Genomic DNA, 18,787 nt, shown 5'->3' on the forward strand with positions numbered 1-18,787 from the left:
TGTACCAACAAACTGTAGGCATGCCTCTTTAAAGCGTAACTTATCCTGACCCAGTAAGTAGTGCATATCCCCCCCTGAAACGTACACCCCCTGCATAGACTCCCGCTCTGGCTCTATGTCTGCCTTCAATACTCTTCAGCTCTCTGCTACCTCCCGACTGGGTTCACACGATGGAAACAACACATACATAGGTTAGGGTGACTCAGAGATACAACCTGAGAGCATGTCTCCACCAACAATGCTGACTCAGACAAAGAAATACAACCAGTTCACTCTTCCTGGTCATGTGCCATATGCAAGTGAAGCCACTGTCACTTATCTCTTATTAAGGGTCTGATTTATTTATACCCACTTGCAAAAAATGTGCTCAGACACCAAAACATCAATGCATGCAGTGCCCCCATACCTTGCAAAATACCCATACAATGTATTTTAACAAGATTAAAATTGGCCTGATTTGCAAATGCAGAGCTCTGTCCCTTCATTTGTATCCTCAAATGGAAAACATTTTTTTTTAAAGTATCCCAGACAGGGGTGGTTCCTCCTCTGCGGCGTAAGGGCATTGCCCCTCCCATCAGTGAAGCAGCAGCCTGTGCATAATTACCCCCCCTGATTTCAGGGTCCAAGGACTGGGTGTGAGGGAGGTGTAGGGGGCATGGCCAATCGTAGTGAAGCACTATGCCAGCTTCTGAAGTCCTGTGCGTGTGTCGGGTTGGACAGGTCACAGACTGTGGCCAACCCAACATGTGCACTTAAGGCCTCACACTTATGCTCTGTTAGGGAGCCGGGGGGAACACAGCGCCGCCCTTCTAGGCTTCATTTACGCCGAATCCCTCCCTGCGGGTCTGCGTAAATGGTATTGGTTTGTCAGGCGTACATGGTGGTGACTGTGTAGTCCCAATCTGTAAATCAGGGTACAAAACTCATGTTTAAAACTGCCAGATAAGTATGTCGCCTACCCGGACAAGGGCTTTCATCTCTGTTTAGTTGCTTGGCTTGTCCGCCTGCTCCGGAGCGACATGTTAAGCTACTGAAACCTCCATGCACTGCCCTAGGTCGATGAAACAATAGGTCCATCCTCATAGCAAGGGCCCTTCTGCTACACGGTATAGGCCGGTTCTGGTGGCTCAGTAAACATGTTTGTTGTAGTGCCCCAAGTCACCAGCACTAGGACAAGGGTTTGTGGTTCTCTTCTCTGTGGAGCAACAAGCCTGTAAAATGAGTAGCAATTTTTTATAGTACAAAGTGCACAACAGCAATATGCTGTGATTCTCGGCCGATCACGTGATCCCCATGTGTCTTAAAAAGGGGGAAATGAATCTGTTTTTTATGTAAAGTAACTGGGTGTCATGTAATTGCCTCCACTGCCCTTGGGCCGAGTTTGTGCAATCCAACACTGCATAAGAATATAAGCAATATAAGCAGCTGTACTGTTTGTAATCTCAGCCAGTGTCACTCAACTCTCTGCTTACGTGAATAAACAGGCAACACATCCCCAATATCTTTCCCTTGGACATGGGAGAATGGGGGGGGGGGGGGGGGGGCAATGATCATATATTCAGCAATAAACAAACTTCTGCTCTGTGTCTGCCGCTGACCCAAGCCTGCGCCTTGAAGCTCCACAAACACAGGAAAGTGGCTGACGTGGACATGGCGAGCTCAACTTCAAGGAAGGTGTGCGCTGCAGATGGAGTGTATTGTTGTGTTTCAGGGGGAAACTGAGTTGTGTTGAAGGGAGGGATTGGGGATGTGTCACGTGAGGGAAATAGGGTTGTGTTGCAGTCACAGGGTATGCCGAAATGTAATGATTTGCTGAAGAGGGACAGAAGGTCGAGTGTAGTAAGAGATACCAATCTAGTTGCTGAATTGGACAGTACGACCAATCCAGGTTCCCTGCTTGACCAACATTGTGTGATCTTAGGCACATACTTTATTTCACTGACACCTTTTTTGTTTATCATCACGTACGGGAGCAATTCCATAAACCTGAGTTAAGGATACTCAGTGTACACAACGCCTGTCTTGTATTTGATTTAATAGTATATGAAGTTGCTCCATCTATAACAGGAAGCTAAGCCAAGTGTACTGGACACATGACAACTGACTTGCCGTCTTTTTTATGACCTAATAGCATTGTCATCAGGGAAGGGGCGGGGCTGCGTCTCAGGTTTCCAGTGATCGGATGTGCTAAGGTGAAATGGTTCTACTTGCTAATGAGTGAAAGTTCAATGAATTTTGAAGTCAACTTATATATCAATAAATGTTGAGCATATTTAATGCCCTAAGATATGGGATGATAGTTAACGTTTTTAAATATTTTAAATGTACATGTTCGGAATTGCTTATTATTCCTTCTTGCTTTCTCACAAAGTTCTTTGTTAAAATTAACTTTAAAATGTGATGTTGGCTGCTCTTTTTTTCAAGAACCCCTCCGAAACCAGCTCACAAAAGGCAGGCTCACTCACTTCACTAGCTTGCTACGTCAAAACCATGCCCAACTTTTATTCCCCACCACTTTGAAATTTCAGGTCCATCAAAGGGACAGGTGCTGCTTTTTCAAAAACAAATTCTGAAGGTGAAAGCTTCCCAACTAGGAGAGCTTTCACTTTACAGGTCAGATACCACCCCATCTCAGGTAATTGGTAACTAATCAGTGATTTGCAACCCCAATGGTCACCTCACAAAACTGATACATAACTTTGGGCCAGATGTAGCAAAGGGTTTTCGCCAGTCTGTGTCAATGGGAAAATGTGTTCATACATATGGCCCTTTGTAACTCTTAAATAGGAGGGCAATGCGCCTTCCACACTCACTCCTATTTATGATTTGGAAAGGGTCATAAAAGCCGTTTCACAAGTCTGAAAGAATTTTATACACTCACTTTGTCAAATAACTTCACACAACCCCTCACATTAATAAGCAGGCCAGGATATATCCTAGGCAAGCATTAGCGATTAGGGGCCTCCTTGCTGCAGTGCACTTCCTGACAGGGAAAGGACAGAAATGTGCGGTATTTAAAAGAATACACCACATTCCTCTCCTTTCCCCAGCGCTGCCACTTTTTTTGGCTGCCTGACCCCAATGCAGGCCCCTTTGCACCATGGTGCAAGGGGGCCTTTATTGCATGCAGGATTGCTTTGTGCAGGGAGGTGCACCTTTCTGCATGAAAACAATCCCCTAAGGCTTTTCCTCTTTCTATGTGTGCTGCAGAATGCAGAATGCAGCACACATAGAAAGAAGAAAATACAAGGACAATTTAAATATTTCTCCATGTTAAGCCTTTCCTTGGGAGGAGTATCTTTTCGGAGCATTCACGGGTTAACCAGGTCTGGTAAATCTGGGAATGCATGTAAAACCATGGGAGGTGTGTGGTAACACCCATGCAATGCTCATGGAACACCTATCTAGCGAAGACTAAGGCAACACAGCGATTTGCGCTGTGGTTCTTTACTCTAGATTTATGGAGCCACATAGGGCCATACAAAGTGCCCTTGCGTCGGTTCAGAAACCTCACTTAAAGTTTGTGTTGCACAAGTACCATATTGCCTGGTGCAAACACGATGCAAACCGAGTCATAAATATGGCCCCAGATGTACCAGCCCAGTTCCTGTATCTTAAGTGCTGATTCCAGGCCTATTTCTGCACAGCACTTTCACCAGTTCTCATCCGGAGAAATGTCTTTGTTGAATAAGAGATGCCAGGTGGGTGTCATTAACCACCGTACTCATAATCAGATGGACAATTTCCCTCAAGAAATGCCTTCTGAGGCAGTACAAGGGCAGGTATACACTTAAAGGCAGAAGCCTTAGGTTCACAGTAGACCCCTACACAATGAACGTGATATCAACGAGGGGCATTGAATTAATATGCATCAATTTATATTTGTTGGGTTCTATGTCAGCAGAAGCTGTCCATATATTCAGTCACATGCCTGTGCCTGTGTAGTCTAGAAAGTCTAGACATGTCTAATGAAAAAGTGAAAAATCTCATGGGACTGATACACAGACATGGAAGTTATTTGAAATACGGTAAGAGATACACCAAGGCTGTAGATCTGATAGCATCTTGCCCTTCAGCTCTTAGTCTTCCTCAGTTTGAAGTGACTTACCTGTTGCAAGACATTTGACATCTGTTTTTATGGTGATTTAGCTGTCATTACGACCCTAGTGGTCCTCAGACGACCGTGGCGATTGCGCCACAGTCAGACCACCAGCACCACCAGCACCACCACTTTTACGAGTCCCTTCTCTGCCAGCGATTACATGGCGGTAGCCCCGCCATGTAAAGGCTGTGGGAGACGGTGCAGGGGACCCCATGGGGGCCCCAGCACTGCCCATGCACTTGGCAGGAAATGCGGACGCTCACTACCAATTACGGAGAAGTCCGCCGGTCCCTGCAAGCATTATGTACTCGGAACAAGAGCCCTCACTTATCTTCCGGTGACATGCTTCATCCTCGGATTGTGCTCCTCATCAGGCTGGAGCTGCGATGTGGGATTGGTGGAAAAGCTGATTTAAATTGACTAGGGGAATCCAGAGGACCGACCTTTATTATGAAGATGGAACCCCTGTCAAGGTTAAAAACAGTGAAGGCGGGGTAAGCTAGGCACAATGACCCAATCCCCTCCAAGTAGGTCTAGTTATGTGTCATGTACCCCTAATCTAGGGACTGACATAAGAGGTCAAGTGTTGGTAGTTCCTACACTGCCTGTCAAAAACTAGTCAACATGTTTCTCGCTCTAGTAGTCTTAAGGATCTATTCATGATTCATCAGGACCTATGGGAAACAAACTAATCCCCAATGACATGTAGACACATATCATATGATTAATTGTTCATATGGTAATCTAAACCGGAACCTCCTCGAATCAGAAGTTTGGCCCATTGGGGATAACACCGGGCTTGTGTTGTTCAACAAATATATTAATTTGTTGCAAGAACACCGCCCTACGGTACACCTACGTCAATGTTGTGGGCTGTTTCTGGCTGGGCCAATGGGCGGAAACTATGATACAGTGGGAAACTTGTAATGGGGCCCGCAGGAAGGGGACTGCACTGGCGGTAACCTGACCGCTGGAGTTTAGCGGACGGCCTTTTCCATCTGCCAAACTCTTAATGTCCCCCTTAGTGTGCGTATCTTTGTGGAAGAACATTCATTTCACTTACTAAAAATGTTTAGCTTTGTTTTTAAATGTGACAAATGAAAATGTTTCTTAAAAACATTAGAGGAGGGCACCATTACATCTAAATAAAGTGATGCATGTGAAGAAACTCCACAAACTCATGAACTCTAAATGATGTAATCTTTGCCCAATATTGTGAAATTACACTTTTACTCACCTCCAGTTTTACTCTAATTCAAGTTGTAAAGTCTTGTCTACACCCCGTTTTCCAAACAATTGTCTTAACTACATTTAATGTCTCTTTAGATAAGTTATTTTGCAACTAGCCCCCTGCTCAGTGACAAGGTTCAGTTTCCTTCATTCCTCCGGACCATCCCCAATGACATCCACCTGATTCTTGGTCTTGCTGAACTTGTGGTGCACTTTGGATGGACCTGGGTGGGGCTCCTCACCAATGATAATGACTATGGAGAATTTGGTGGACATTTATTGAAAGAAGAGCTTTTGAAGGCAGGAGTCTGCATTGCCTTCCATGAGATCATCCCTGTAGTCATTACAGCTTCAAAGACCGAAAGCATCATTGAAGTTCTGAAGATGTCTTCAGCTCGAGTCGTCATCGCTTACACTACTGCAACATATATGATCCCAGTGATGGATGAGCTTTCTAGGCAAAATGTATCTGGCATAGTGTGGATTGCAACAGAGAGTTGGGCAGCCTCACCCACCATTGCCAATAAGGGCTATGGAGCAGTGATGAATGGCACCATAGGACTTGCCATACACGAGGAGGAGATGCCAGGGTTTAAAGACTTTCTTCATCACCTACATCCCTCTACTTCTTCCAATGACATCCTCATTAAACCATTTTGGGAGGCAGCATTTGGATGCCAGTGGCCAAGTTTAGACAACAACACCACACCCCAAGATCACAAAATGAAAAGACTGTGTTCAGGGACTGAGAAACTAGAGACTAATGAGAATCCAGATATTGCTCATCCAGATTTAAGACTGACCTATAACATTTACAATGCAGTTTACATAGTGGCGAAAGCTCTCCAAGACATGCAAGCATGTATGCCAGGAAATGGTCCTTTTTACAACAACACTTGTGCTAGTCTGTGGAATTTCAGACCATGGCAGGTAAGAAGAGTTGTCTTGGGTGGAGTGGGTGAGGACAGTTAAGAAAATAAAACATACAGCTCCAATTGGAGTAGAATAAAAGATTTAGAAAACTAGCACATTTATTAATGAAACACCAGTTCTATGAAGCATCATTTGGACTTCTTCCTAAAACCTTATCATTGCCCAATCTATTTTGGGTTGCCAAATACATTGAATGCCAAGCAGGACAACTGAATGTGGCCCCAAATTAACATTCATTCACATTGTGACATATCTAGCAAATGTGTTCCCAGTTATAGCTGAGTTAATCCAAATCATCCAAAAGCAAGAAGAGTAGTATTTGTCACAAAGTGATCTCTTTGGAAAATAGTAACCCCATATTCACCCTAAAGAAACCACTGTTAGAAAGTGCCAAATACAATTCACTCCTTAAAAAAATAATTTACCATTCTAATTGGCAGCTCAGTAGATACTGGTAAAAATAAAGCATCTGTCTGGCCTTACTACCAACAGCTGGAACATCAAGGCTCTTTACGGGAAGTGGTAGCAAAACAATTTAAGGAAAAACTAGATGTTAAAAAGTATTCTTACTTTGGCTGTTAGGCAGTGGTTATTATGCAGGCAACTTAAGATGACAGCCATTTAAAATGTTTGGCCACCAAAAGGGTGATTGTGAAATTCTCCTCTGTGAAATTCCATCCCTTTTAGGATTATCAACATTATGCAGCTAGACTGAACCTTTACAGGTCAAACAGAATGTCACTTAATTACATCAATTAAGTAGCTCATTTAGGGGTTTAAATAGAGGCTGTTCTCTAAATCTAACCCCAGACAAAAAGGACATACTCTAATGATTTTAGATCAACCTTAATATATGGATGAAAATGATTAAAGAATATTTTGAATTCACCCATATGGATGTTTATGCCAAGTTGACTCTTATACATGTTCCTAAAATTGGTTTAGCATATGATATACAGGGTCAAAGCATTCGAGTGTTGTCATACAGAAATTATTGGAAACAAATTAAAAATGACCAAGATACAATGTTAAGAAAAATAAAAACCCAAGCACAGATGAACAAGTGGATAGGGAATCAGTGAAAGAGAGACAGGTCACAAAAGCCTTTCCATTGACAGGAAGAAAAATATTACATTCATAGTGAAGCAGGAAGTAACAGGTCATGCAATGAGAATCGGTGCTTAAGAATAGGTTTGTGTAGGAGAATGAATGTATGAGAAGCGCTATTGCTGTGAATTTAGAAAGAAATGGGGCAATCATGAAGAATTCAGACTAAAAATAAGTTGCACTGATGAGTGGAATAGATACACAGGTTAATGAAACAGTATATGTGTGAATGAACCATGGGAATTAGTGAGTGAGGGGAAGAGTCACTGGATGAACAGAATAAAGCCTGACTGCACTGATGGTTGGGAGTGAGAAGATAGTGAATTTACTGTGTGAACAACCAACTCTCAGCCATGTAGCAAGATGGTTGCATCAATTAGGACTAATCCTCACAATGGAAACTATCAGTGACTGTGTGGAGGTGATACAAACTTTCCAAAAACCAATAAATATAAAATAGAGAATCTTTGCGTTTGTTGCTCTGATGGCGGTGTTCTCAGTTTTTTTATGGTACTCCTTATAAAAAGAAATACAGCGGCCATCTTTCGCATAATGTCAAAATAGGTTTTCTTATTATTGCCAGACAGCTTCCCACAAAGAGACAATCTGGCACCTTTATTGTTGGTGATTGTTGGTCATGTAACATTAGGTAGGAGGATAACGTTTATTCTTTACACCCTACAAACCATAATATATTGCCTAAAGTATTTTTTTATATTTGTACCATTCCTGTTTGTTGTTTGATGACTAATATGTTGCACGAATGAATGCTTGGAAACTACATCTGCCCATCCCCCAATCATTGAGATTTGGTTTTAAGAGACACACTTTCTATTGTTTCCTGATAGTACTTAATTTCAAAGAATTATCCATGGGCTAACGTTTAGAATCAGATGCCTATAAGGTTAATTCTTATTTGTATGCCCTTAGCTAATAAACATTTTTGCTCATTTAAAAAAAAAATCTAAATTGCCAACATAGCTCATGTACCATTTATTGAGCTTTCAAACTGTTTTCTTTTGAGTTAATAGACCACCCATAATTTTGGCATGTTTGCCAAGAGAACAAACCACTATTCTGAAACATGTGTTCCATGATACAAATACTAACGTACTTGATTTATAAGTTTAAAAACTTACTAGTTGAGTTGAGTGTACTGTACTGTTTTACTGCTTTATGTTGTGTGGTCACTCACTCATTGAGAGCAGGTGTCATTGGCAAACAACCACTTTAAGGCTTTTCTTAGCTACCTTTATTATAAAGCCAAGCAGTGCAGTGTGATTGGCACTTAGGCACTAGTGATGATTGTTGGTCATTAGTATTAGCTATTTCTTATATTACTTCTGGAGCTTTCTTTTTACCGACGTCACCCAGACTGCCATTGGGGTCCACTGGCCCTGCTCTTTGGTCTCTTAGAAGTTTGCCGAAGACTCAAAGAGAGAACGACTTGAGTGACTCTGCATCACGTGAGTCAGTGTGATGTCGTTTGGGTCTGGCCTCAGTCAAGGAATGCAATAATGGTGGGTGCCGACTGACAGCATTAGTTCAGAATTAATGCAATTTAAAAACGATCCTGTTTGCTTAAAAGACAGCACAATTCTTACCTGAACATTTTCTCAGAACTTGTGAGTTGCCTCCCGGCATGCGTTGTAATGGAATCACACTTGTTATGATCATGCTTGGAAGAGTAAATATAAGTATAATGATGCTCAGTCTCCATGTTGTTTTCTTCTTTTCAAGCCTGAATGTCTCAGCGCCATGAATCCCCGCCATGTTTGCTTTTTAACATCATAATCTTTGGCCCAGTTAGAAGTGTTTGGGGGACACAATGCAAACGAAGGGAACTACATATTTGCGCCTAGCATGACAAATTAGGAAACAGTGCTTTGAGGTGGCATTAAGGAACACAAAATATGGCTGCACAACACCATGCAGGCCGAAACCAGTATTTTATATGTGTCCCAGTCCAGCCTCGCATCTCCACCTCACAGCTAGAGACTTCAGCCCACTTCTTGGCTGTTTCTGGATAAGCATTCCAGTCCTGGAGCAGTCACCAAATTCCGCACATCATCCAGTTTTTAATGTGTTTAAATGTTTCAAGTGTACACATTCACAATTGTTTTATAACCCTTCTTGCTTTCTCAAATGTGCTTTAAAATTAACCATTTGCAACTATTTTTTTGAAAACTTTTCTCTGGTGGAGAACCATCCCCCACCCCTCAAAATTGCTCTTATTTAGGTTGGGCTTCTCACAACTTGATTCTCATCCTCAAATATTTACACCCACCTCGATGAAATGTCACCAGCTGACACTGCACCAAACATGAACTGATTACCTGTTCCCATTTGGAAATTACAGCTTATTAAATGTAATAAGGTAACTCCAATGTTATCATATGGGAGGGGTAGGCCTTGCAGTAGTGAAAAATGAATTTAAGGGTTTTCCACTACCAGGACATGTAAAACTTAAAAGTACATGCCCTACTTTATAAATGTATTGAACTCTGCCTTCTGGACTATCCAGGGCTTGCACTAGGGGTGACTTATATGCATTAAAAAGGGAGGTTTGGGCTTGGCACAAGGGTTATTTTGCCAGGTTGAACTGGCAGTTTTAAACTGCACATATAGGCTGCAATAGCAGGCCTGAGACATGTTCTACTTATGTGGGTGGCACAATCAGTGCTGCAGGCTCACTAGTAGCATTTCATTTAGAGGTTCTGGGCACAGGTAGTGCCAGTTTATTGGGGGCATACATATACATTAAATATGCCACTTGGGTATATGGCAATGTTACCATATTTCAAGGAAGAAGCACAGGCACTTTAGCACTGGTTTGGAGTGGTACAGTGCATACAGTCCTAATGTCAGCAAAAATTAGATCAGCAAAAATAGTAGAGTGAAGGCTAAAAGTTTGGGGAAAAACCACCCTAAAGCTGACAGATCTAATGTGAACGTATATTAGCTTTGCTAGACAGTAACATGCATCCAGCCAGGCCTACAAACAAGAGCTGTGAAGGTCAACAGGGTATAAAAAGGCAGAAAATAAAAGTGGAGAAGTGCTCACTATGGATGAAGAAGTAAACCGAAGCAATAACATAAAGCAGCATCAGGTCACAATCTGTCCACAATGTGAGCAAAAATAAACCAAAATAAATCTCATAAGAGGCCTGAATAGCTGTTCCAAAAGAGTCATCAACATGCCCGTCATGCAGTTGAACTCAGGAAGTTATGTATTATTTAAGCCTATGCAGAACTTTGCGGAGCTACCTAAAAACTCTGGGAGATTCTGTGGAGTTGCATGAGCAGCAGAATTTGGTATGTTGCTCTACTGGCTCTGATTTTTAGCACAGGAGCTTGTCCCACCCTGTACAATCAGCTCGAATGGACCAATGCGGCGTGCCAGACGGCATGACTTCTTTCTGTCTCTTAGGTAAATTTTGTACTCGCACGCCAGCTTTCTCAATGCAAGCAGTTGCGACTGGCGGTCTAGAGCTACATTTTCTCACTTGCACTCGCCAATCTAATGTTGGCGAGCATCGTTCTAGAAAATACTCTGCAGCAGTTAACCGAGATTTCCAGTACGCAGGCAAAACTCTGTGAACTCCGCTGGAGGAGTGGAGTTTACCACCCACCCCTTGTCTTATTGGGATCAGATGGACATTTCTGTGTTGCTTCACCTTTCCATTGCAAATAGAGAATTAATGTCAGAAAATAAATGCCAAAAATCAGCTAGTTGGCTCAGGAAGGGAGGAAAGTACCAATTGTACTTTTGGGAAATATTGGTGGGCAGTAAGACTTGCAGATGGGAAGTTGAACAGACGGTGCCCAATGAATCAAGAGAGTAGCTGTTTAAGTGCAAATTGTGTCTAAAATGTGAACAGATAAAATGGTAGACACTAATATGAGTTATAAATATGGCATTATAGATATGGGATAGAGAGTTGAAAGTTCAGGAAGCTAAACTTGAGATGGCATGGAGAGATGGATAGGGTGGTTATGCCTAATATAGCAAATAGACAGAGGTATGGACAAAGGCATCAGTCATGAGAAAGGCAAGGTGGAGTGGAATAGGGAAATTGCCACTGCCAAACTCAGTGTCTAGAGGGGTAAAAAAACCAATGGATGGCTTGATGGATGGATGGAGGGAGAATGGATGGATGAAAGGAAGGGCGGACAGGCAGATGGATGGAAATATGAAGAAACAAATAGATGAATTGGAAGAAATATCATAGGTGGAGAGCAAAATAAATTTGTGGACACTGAACTAAATGATGGATATATAAACAATGCCATATATTGATCGTCCGTGTTATATGATGACATATGGGAACTTCACAGGATTTAACCTGGTCTGGGCAATGTGATAGGTAAGTAGAAAGTGAGACTGGGTAGTTTAGCAGTGTGGCAGCTGGGTGTTCATTAGATTATGGTACAGATTGGGAAAAATGTTTGGCCAGCGAGACACAAAGGGTGAAATATAGGTGGAATGTTTGATATGCAGGTGGGTGATGGGTTCTAATGGTGAACAGTGTTATTGGTTAGTGAACAGTAGACAAGAGAGGCAGATGGTGGGTTTGGCATTGTTAATAAAGAATATGATGAAATATAGTTTGAATAGTTGATGGAATAGATATGGGATTATTAAGAAAAAGTGAGAGAGCATTGTATGAGAGACCTATGAAAGAACAGATGAACTAACCTGATGAATTAGCTAAGCACAGGGTGGAGGGATGTATAAATAACAGGCATGGATGATGTAAGCAATGCATGGGCTCAGGTAGAAAAAGCCCAATTTTTAGTATGCAATTTACAAGTATGCCATTTACCATACTACACAAGAGAGGTATCATTAAATACAAAATGACAGAATAATTTGTCAATTTGTAATTGAGGTTGGAGAAGTATGGCCCACAAAACTGGGCCCAACAATGTTAGAAGGAAAATAGACAAAAGTGACAGAAAGGCTGCAAAAGACATAGTAAACACACAACATTGAGAAAGAAGTTGAATGCATAAGTATTAATATGAAATGAAGCAAGGCAGAGTGAGAGTGTAGTTTCAGGGAATAAATTTAAGTTAAAATAATGGAATACAGTGCTGAAAGAAGGGAAATGATTCAATATTACCCAACCAGTGAAGTAATGCAACCACCCTCAACTTGCCCTCATTAGTATCTCCTAACACTTCTTTCTTTTCTCCTCGGTCTCATCCTTCAGCTCCTACACTACTTAAGAAGGGTGCGCCTCAGGAGCCAAGCTGATGGAGGGATGTACTTTGACCAACATGGAGACCCTCCTACGGTGTATGACATAGTGAACTGGCATCTTCAGCCTGATGGGAATCCGCGTGTTGTGACGGTGGGGAGATTCAACAGGCGTGCACCCAAGGGCCAGCGGCTCATCTTCTATGGAACAGCACTCCACTGGAATACACAAGAATCAGAGGTATGATACCCAACAAAACAAACAAGGGGCAATGGGTTCTTTAATGGACCTTTTTTCTAATCTACATCACGGTTATAGATCATGAGAGGGAAAGATGTTACGGCACTAATTGTTAAGGGGGAATAATATCTCAAGCCACATGCAATATTGTACTGATAAGGAATGCATGTGTCAGCTACTGGTATGCATGAAACTCTGCAATTAACTAGATCAAAGATAACCTCTATTCACATAGGTACACAGAGGTGCCAGTATTTACCACCTCTGTCACTCTAAATCCTTCATGTATTTATTAGGGTGTTTCTGGTAAGCAACGGCTAACTCTGGAAACCGCAGAGTGGCTTTGGGTTAATGAAAGTACAATGTACATAGTAGAGGCTGGCAAGTGACTAAACAGGAATGTACACACATACAGCAGAGTTCAGTAGGAGGGAATTATGAATTAGTTGCACATTTGTTTTCACTTTCCCACAAATGTAAAGGAGATTGGACACAAAGCTCTATGCACAATGTGTTAGGGTCCCCCTACACAAAAAGGGGGAACTGGACTTGCCATTGAGCTACTGTATGATTAGTCTGTTGGCCATCCCTAGTAAGATTTATGTGAAACACATGCTGGGGGTATTGGAAGACTGGGTAAATTATGGAAAAATTGTACCCATGGTCCAAATGGATTTTGTAAAGGGTGCTCAACAACAGATGGCTGTCTAATCGTTTGGCCTAAAAATATGCCCCTCTATGTGTCCTATATGTATTTGTCAACAGTGTTTGACACTACTAAGTAGGGCATTACATTGGGAGAAGATGTATAAATGGAAGTGTCAACTGGGCCTATTAAAAATGATAATTCAACTTCCGGAAGGCTCGTGGACAAGGGTTGAGCTGGGGGAAATGGAATGCTGTCCAGAAAAATCACCACTTCCCAATAGATTTAGACAGGGGTGCATTTTGGCTCCACTCTTGTTTTCTATGTATATTGTGGATGCTATGGAAGGATTAAACCAAGTCTGATCCTTTCCAACAAAATTAGAATCCAAGGTTTTTTCAGTATTTGTCGCGCCGCGCGGTGCGGCGCGAGCCGAGAGCTCGACTTCGGCCGGGCGTTCGGCTCGGGCCGCGCACCGCGTTATTAAGACGCGGCGCGCCCCCAGCCTCTCCTGCGCGTTTCGAGGCCCCAGATTTGCTTGGGGCCTCGTTCTTCCTTCTGCCTTTCACTGTCCCAGGGGTCTCTGAACCCTCTTACCTGTTTTTCTTCGTTTCTTTGTCCTTTCTTCTGTTTGCAGTCTGTTGTGTGCCTTTCTTTATGTCTTTTCCTCCTTCCCAGATTCCTGTGCTTTCCCAGCATTCCTTGTTCCCTATTCTCTATGGTTCCTCTACTATTCTGTTCTATATATTGTTTCCCTATCTAAGATGGTGTCCTTTTATTTCCTGTGGGTCACTTCCTGTTTGTTGGTATATAAGGGCTGTGTTTTTCCTCTTTCCTTGCGCTGCAACACTTTCTGCTCAGTTGGTGTCTTCGCTCCTGATTTCCTTGCCTTTTGGTTTTGGACTCAGCATTCTGTATTTTCTGATTTTTGCTCCTTTTGGATTCCTGTTTGTTGTTCTTGTTTTTCTCCAGGACTTTTCCTGTTTGGAGGTTTTTCCCCTTTGGAAGGGGTTTTTCCCTCTGGCGCTACTTTCTGAAGGGCACGGTCTGTTCTTGGTGTCTCCATTGCCTACAGCACCGTGGCTACCAGAAAGAGTCGCCCCTTTTTGGGCCAAAGCCGAACATTGAAGATTCACGCCACCAGATCTGCAAAATCCAGGCGCAAGCAGCACGTGAGTCGTGACAGATTGCAGCGCCTAACCATTCCGACGTCCTCAAACACCATGGATAATACAGTGGCGGCTGCTGCAGATCCGGAGCAATCTCTGTTAACCACGATTCAGCAACAAGCCCAGGAGTTGCAACAACTACGTAATGAAAATGCTGCGTTACGACAGGCTTTGGCCCTCCGCACCAGTGATGTTCCGACAATCTCCGCTTCTACCCCTTGTTTCTCTGGTGAACCAACCAAGCTTCGCGAGTTCTTGGATGCTTTAACGGTGTATTTCGCCTTCCGACCTACTCAATTCTCCCACGACAGGACCAAGGTGGGTTATCTTATCAGTGCCTTATCCGGCCCAGCCTTGGCCTGGGCAACCCCGATGGTGTCCTCCGACGACCCTGTATTGTCAGACTATTCCGCCTTTGTGAGTCGCTTCAAACAAATGTTTAGCCGTCCTGGATTGGAAGCCTCCGCTGAAGAAGCCTTGTGCGACATCCAACAAGGCTCCCAAGACGTCCTGCAATATATAACCCGTTTTCGTCAGCTGGCGGCAGAGACCACTTGGGTGGAACGTACTCTGGTAACATTATTTCGTAGAGGACTCAAAGAAGAAATAAAGGATGAACTAGTGCATTCTACCAGAGCGGAAGATCTTCGTGGCCTGATGGATCAAGCACTGTCCATCGAATATCGTCTTCAGGAACGGAGATCGGAAAAGAAAAGGAGTAGAGGGTTTACCCAACCAAGTAGCTCCCGTGCATACCTGCAGCGTTCCGAGGAACCTCGCACTCCTGCTAGAGACATTGAAGGGGAACCCATGCAGGTGGATACTACCCGAGGTCCGCTCTCTGCTAGTGAACGAGAAGACAGACGCAAGAGAGGGTTGTGCCTGTATTGTGGTTCTGCTGGTCACATACTCCGTACCTGTCCAGTACGTCCGTCCAGACCTTCGGGAAACGCCACCTCCCGTCCTCTGTAAGAAGGGAGGGGACGGGATCTACAGCTATACCTTCCATCAGCTCCTTTAATGACAATACAACTGCCTTGTTCATCTTTCCTGTCCTGTTACAACTTCCTGACGGTCGTCAAGAAAAGACTATGGCATTACTAGACTGTGGTGCTAGTGGTATATACATGGACAAGACATGGGCTGCTGCTAACCTAGTTCCTACTCAAGCAAAAGAAGTACCCGAACAGGTACACACTGTGGATGGATCTTTGATATCCTCTGGTCCTGTAGACACCACTACCCTGATGTTAAGTCTACAGGTGGGAAACCATCAAGAACACATCTCCTTCGATCTTATTACGTCCCCTAACCATACCATCATTCTTGGAATTCCGTGGCTCATTAGACATAACCCATATATAAATTGGGTTACCCGGACAGTCTCTTTGTCTTCGCAATTTTGTCACGAGAACTGTTTTACTTCCGACAAGTATTGGTCTCCGAAAAGATCCTTAGCTACTGAAGGTGCCACTGGTATGTCCATTAATACGGTCCAAGGGGTCCCAGACCACTATTTGGAGTTTCAGGATATTTTCCAAAAACCGTCAAAACCTGTGCTACCTCCACATCGAGAATATGATTGTGCAATTCCATTAGAACCCGGCACAATTGTTCCTTTTGGGAGGATGTACTCCCTCACGGAACCCGAAAGGGAAGTTCTAAAGGAGTATCTGGACGAAAATATACAGAGTGGTCTTATTGTTCCATCGTCGTCTCCGGCTGGGGCCCCTCTCTTTTTTGTGCCCAAGAAGACTAAGGATCTTCGTCCGTGCTTGGATTTTCGAGGTCTGAATAAAATCACCATTAAAGATCGTTATCCTTTGCCTCTCATCAGGGACATACTGGAAGCAATCAGAGGGGCCCAACGTTTTACTAAATTGGATTTACGAGGAGCCTACCACCTTTTACGCATAAGAGAAGGCGACGAATGGAAGACAGCATTCAGGACCCCATTTGGCCATTTTGAATATAGGGTTATGCCGTTTGGTCTTACTAACGCCCCGGCAATCTTCCAGAGATTTATGGACTCAGTGTTTTCAGACCTACTTAATCAGACAGTCGTGATCTACCTAGATGACATTCTTATTTATTCTAGAAATCCTGAACTCCATACTTCCCATGTGAAACAAGTTCTTCAAAGACTTCGTGATCATCAACTATTTTGCAAACCAGAGAAATGTGAGTTCGACATAACGGAAGTCAAATATCTGGGCTATCATTTAAGTCCCACCGGCATAGCTATGGACCAAGAAAAGGTACAAGCTATCCTAGAGTGGCCTTCTCCTTCTACCATAAAAGAAACACAATGTTTCCTAGGTTTAGCAAACTTCTATCGACAATTCATTCTAGACTTTGCCAGACAGACTAGCCACATAACTCACACCTTAAAGAAGGACAATTTAAAGAAGGGGTTTGTCTGGACTGAGGCTGCTGAAGCAGCCTTTCAAAGCTTAAAGAGAGCCTTCACCCAAGCCCCCATCTTAAGACATCCAGATACCACCAAGCAATTTATAGTAGTAACTGATGCTTCTGAGAGAGCCATCGGAGCTGTCTTACTCCAACGACAAGAGGATGATGGCCTTGAACATCCTGTTTTCTATTTGTCTCATATCCTTTCCACAGCTGAACAACATTATTCCGTACTTGAAAGGGAATTATTGGCTCTGAAAACAGCCTGCCTTGAGTGGAGGCAGTTTCTGATGGGTTCCAAGGAACCATTTGAGGTGAGGACAGACCACCGTAATTTACAATGTTTAAGAAATTTTGTATGCCAGAATAGTCGTCAGGCCCGCTGGGCCTTTTTCTTCAGTCAGTACGATTTTTATATTACATATATTCCAGGATCCCAAAACATTCTGGCTGATGCTCTGTCTCGCCGATATCCAGAGTGTTCTCCTTCCTCATCCCAGTATCTTCTAGAACCCAGTAAGATCATTGGAGTGGCTCAGTCTTTCCTGGAAGAAGTACAACAAGAATACGCCAACCTATCGGACCATGACATAGAAGAACTAAGACCATTATTGTACAAGAAACAAGGATATTTTTATTACCAAGACCTGATATTCCTCCCTACAAACAAGGTGCAAAAGAAAGCATTACAAATGTGCCATGATTCCCCTGTAGCTGGTCACAGAGGCATCAAAGCCACACAAGAATTACTTTCACGATTTTTTTGGTGGCCTACCTGGAAACTGGATGTGGAAAGATACGTTCAGGCCTGTCCCATATGTGCCCAAGTCAAAATACCTCACACCAGACCGGCAGGATTACTACAACCTTTGCCTGTTCCATCGGCCCCATGGCATACTATCTCTACTGATTTTATGTGTTCGCTCCCACCATCAGCAGGAAACCGGGTTATCATGGTCACAGTGGATTCTTTCACAAAGATGGCTCATTTCACTGGCCTAAAAAAGCTGCCTACTTCCCAAGAACTAGGTCAAATATTCATAGATCATGTCTTCCGTCTCCATGGACTTCCACATACCATAATCTCTGATAGAGGACCTCAGTACATCTCCCGATTTTGGAAGCATTTTTGTAAAACACTGAATATGAATAGAGCCCTGTCTTCAGGGTTCCATCCTCAGACCAACGGACAGACTGAGCGTCTGAACCAAGGACTAGAGCAATATCTTCGATGCTTTTGCAATTCTACCCAAAGTAACTGGAGCACTTACCTCTCTTTAGCTGAATTTTCCTACAATAACTCAGTCCATAGTGCCTCCAAGGTCACTCCCTTTTTCTGTTCCTATGGTTTTCATCCTACCTCTTTCCCTACTTCTCCACAATCCAACTCTCCTCTACCTGCTATTAACTATTTCTCCAAACGCCTTCTCCAACTCCATAAACTAATTCGATCTAATTTGTTACATACCAAGAAGTATATGAAGAAGGCTGCAGACAAGAGACGTACAACCAATCCAAATTATCATCTGCAAGATAAAGTCTGGCTCTCCTCCAAATTCTTGCCCTCACGTCTCTCTCAAAACAAGTTCACACCTCGTTACTATGGGCCTTTCCGTATTCTCCAGTTGGTCAATCCTGTCACTGTCCGTCTTCACTTACCCCATACATGGAAGATCCATCCGGTTTTTCATGTTTCTCAGCTTAAACCTTATGTGCCTGATCCTTACTCACGTCAGTTTCCTTG

At 43.1% G+C, this 18,787-nt stretch overlaps 1 protein-coding gene across 1 annotated transcript in view; it reads left to right on the forward strand.

Moving 5' to 3' along the window:
• The window catches only part of LOC138267184 (extracellular calcium-sensing receptor-like), a 38,852-nt gene that overhangs the window by 4,084 nt on the left and 15,981 nt on the right, over nucleotides 1–18,787 (forward strand). The window contains exons 3-4 of the mRNA XM_069216034.1: nucleotides 5,429–6,262; nucleotides 12,589–12,816. Coding sequence (XP_069072135.1) covers nucleotides 5,429–6,262; nucleotides 12,589–12,816 — 1,062 coding nt within the window. The remainder of the gene's footprint in view (nucleotides 1–5,428; nucleotides 6,263–12,588; nucleotides 12,817–18,787) is intronic.

The sequence above is a fragment of the Pleurodeles waltl genome, chromosome 12 (genome assembly GCF_031143425.1).
Source record: "Pleurodeles waltl isolate 20211129_DDA chromosome 12, aPleWal1.hap1.20221129, whole genome shotgun sequence".
Classification (NCBI taxonomy): Eukaryota; Metazoa; Chordata; class Amphibia; order Caudata; family Salamandridae; genus Pleurodeles; species Pleurodeles waltl.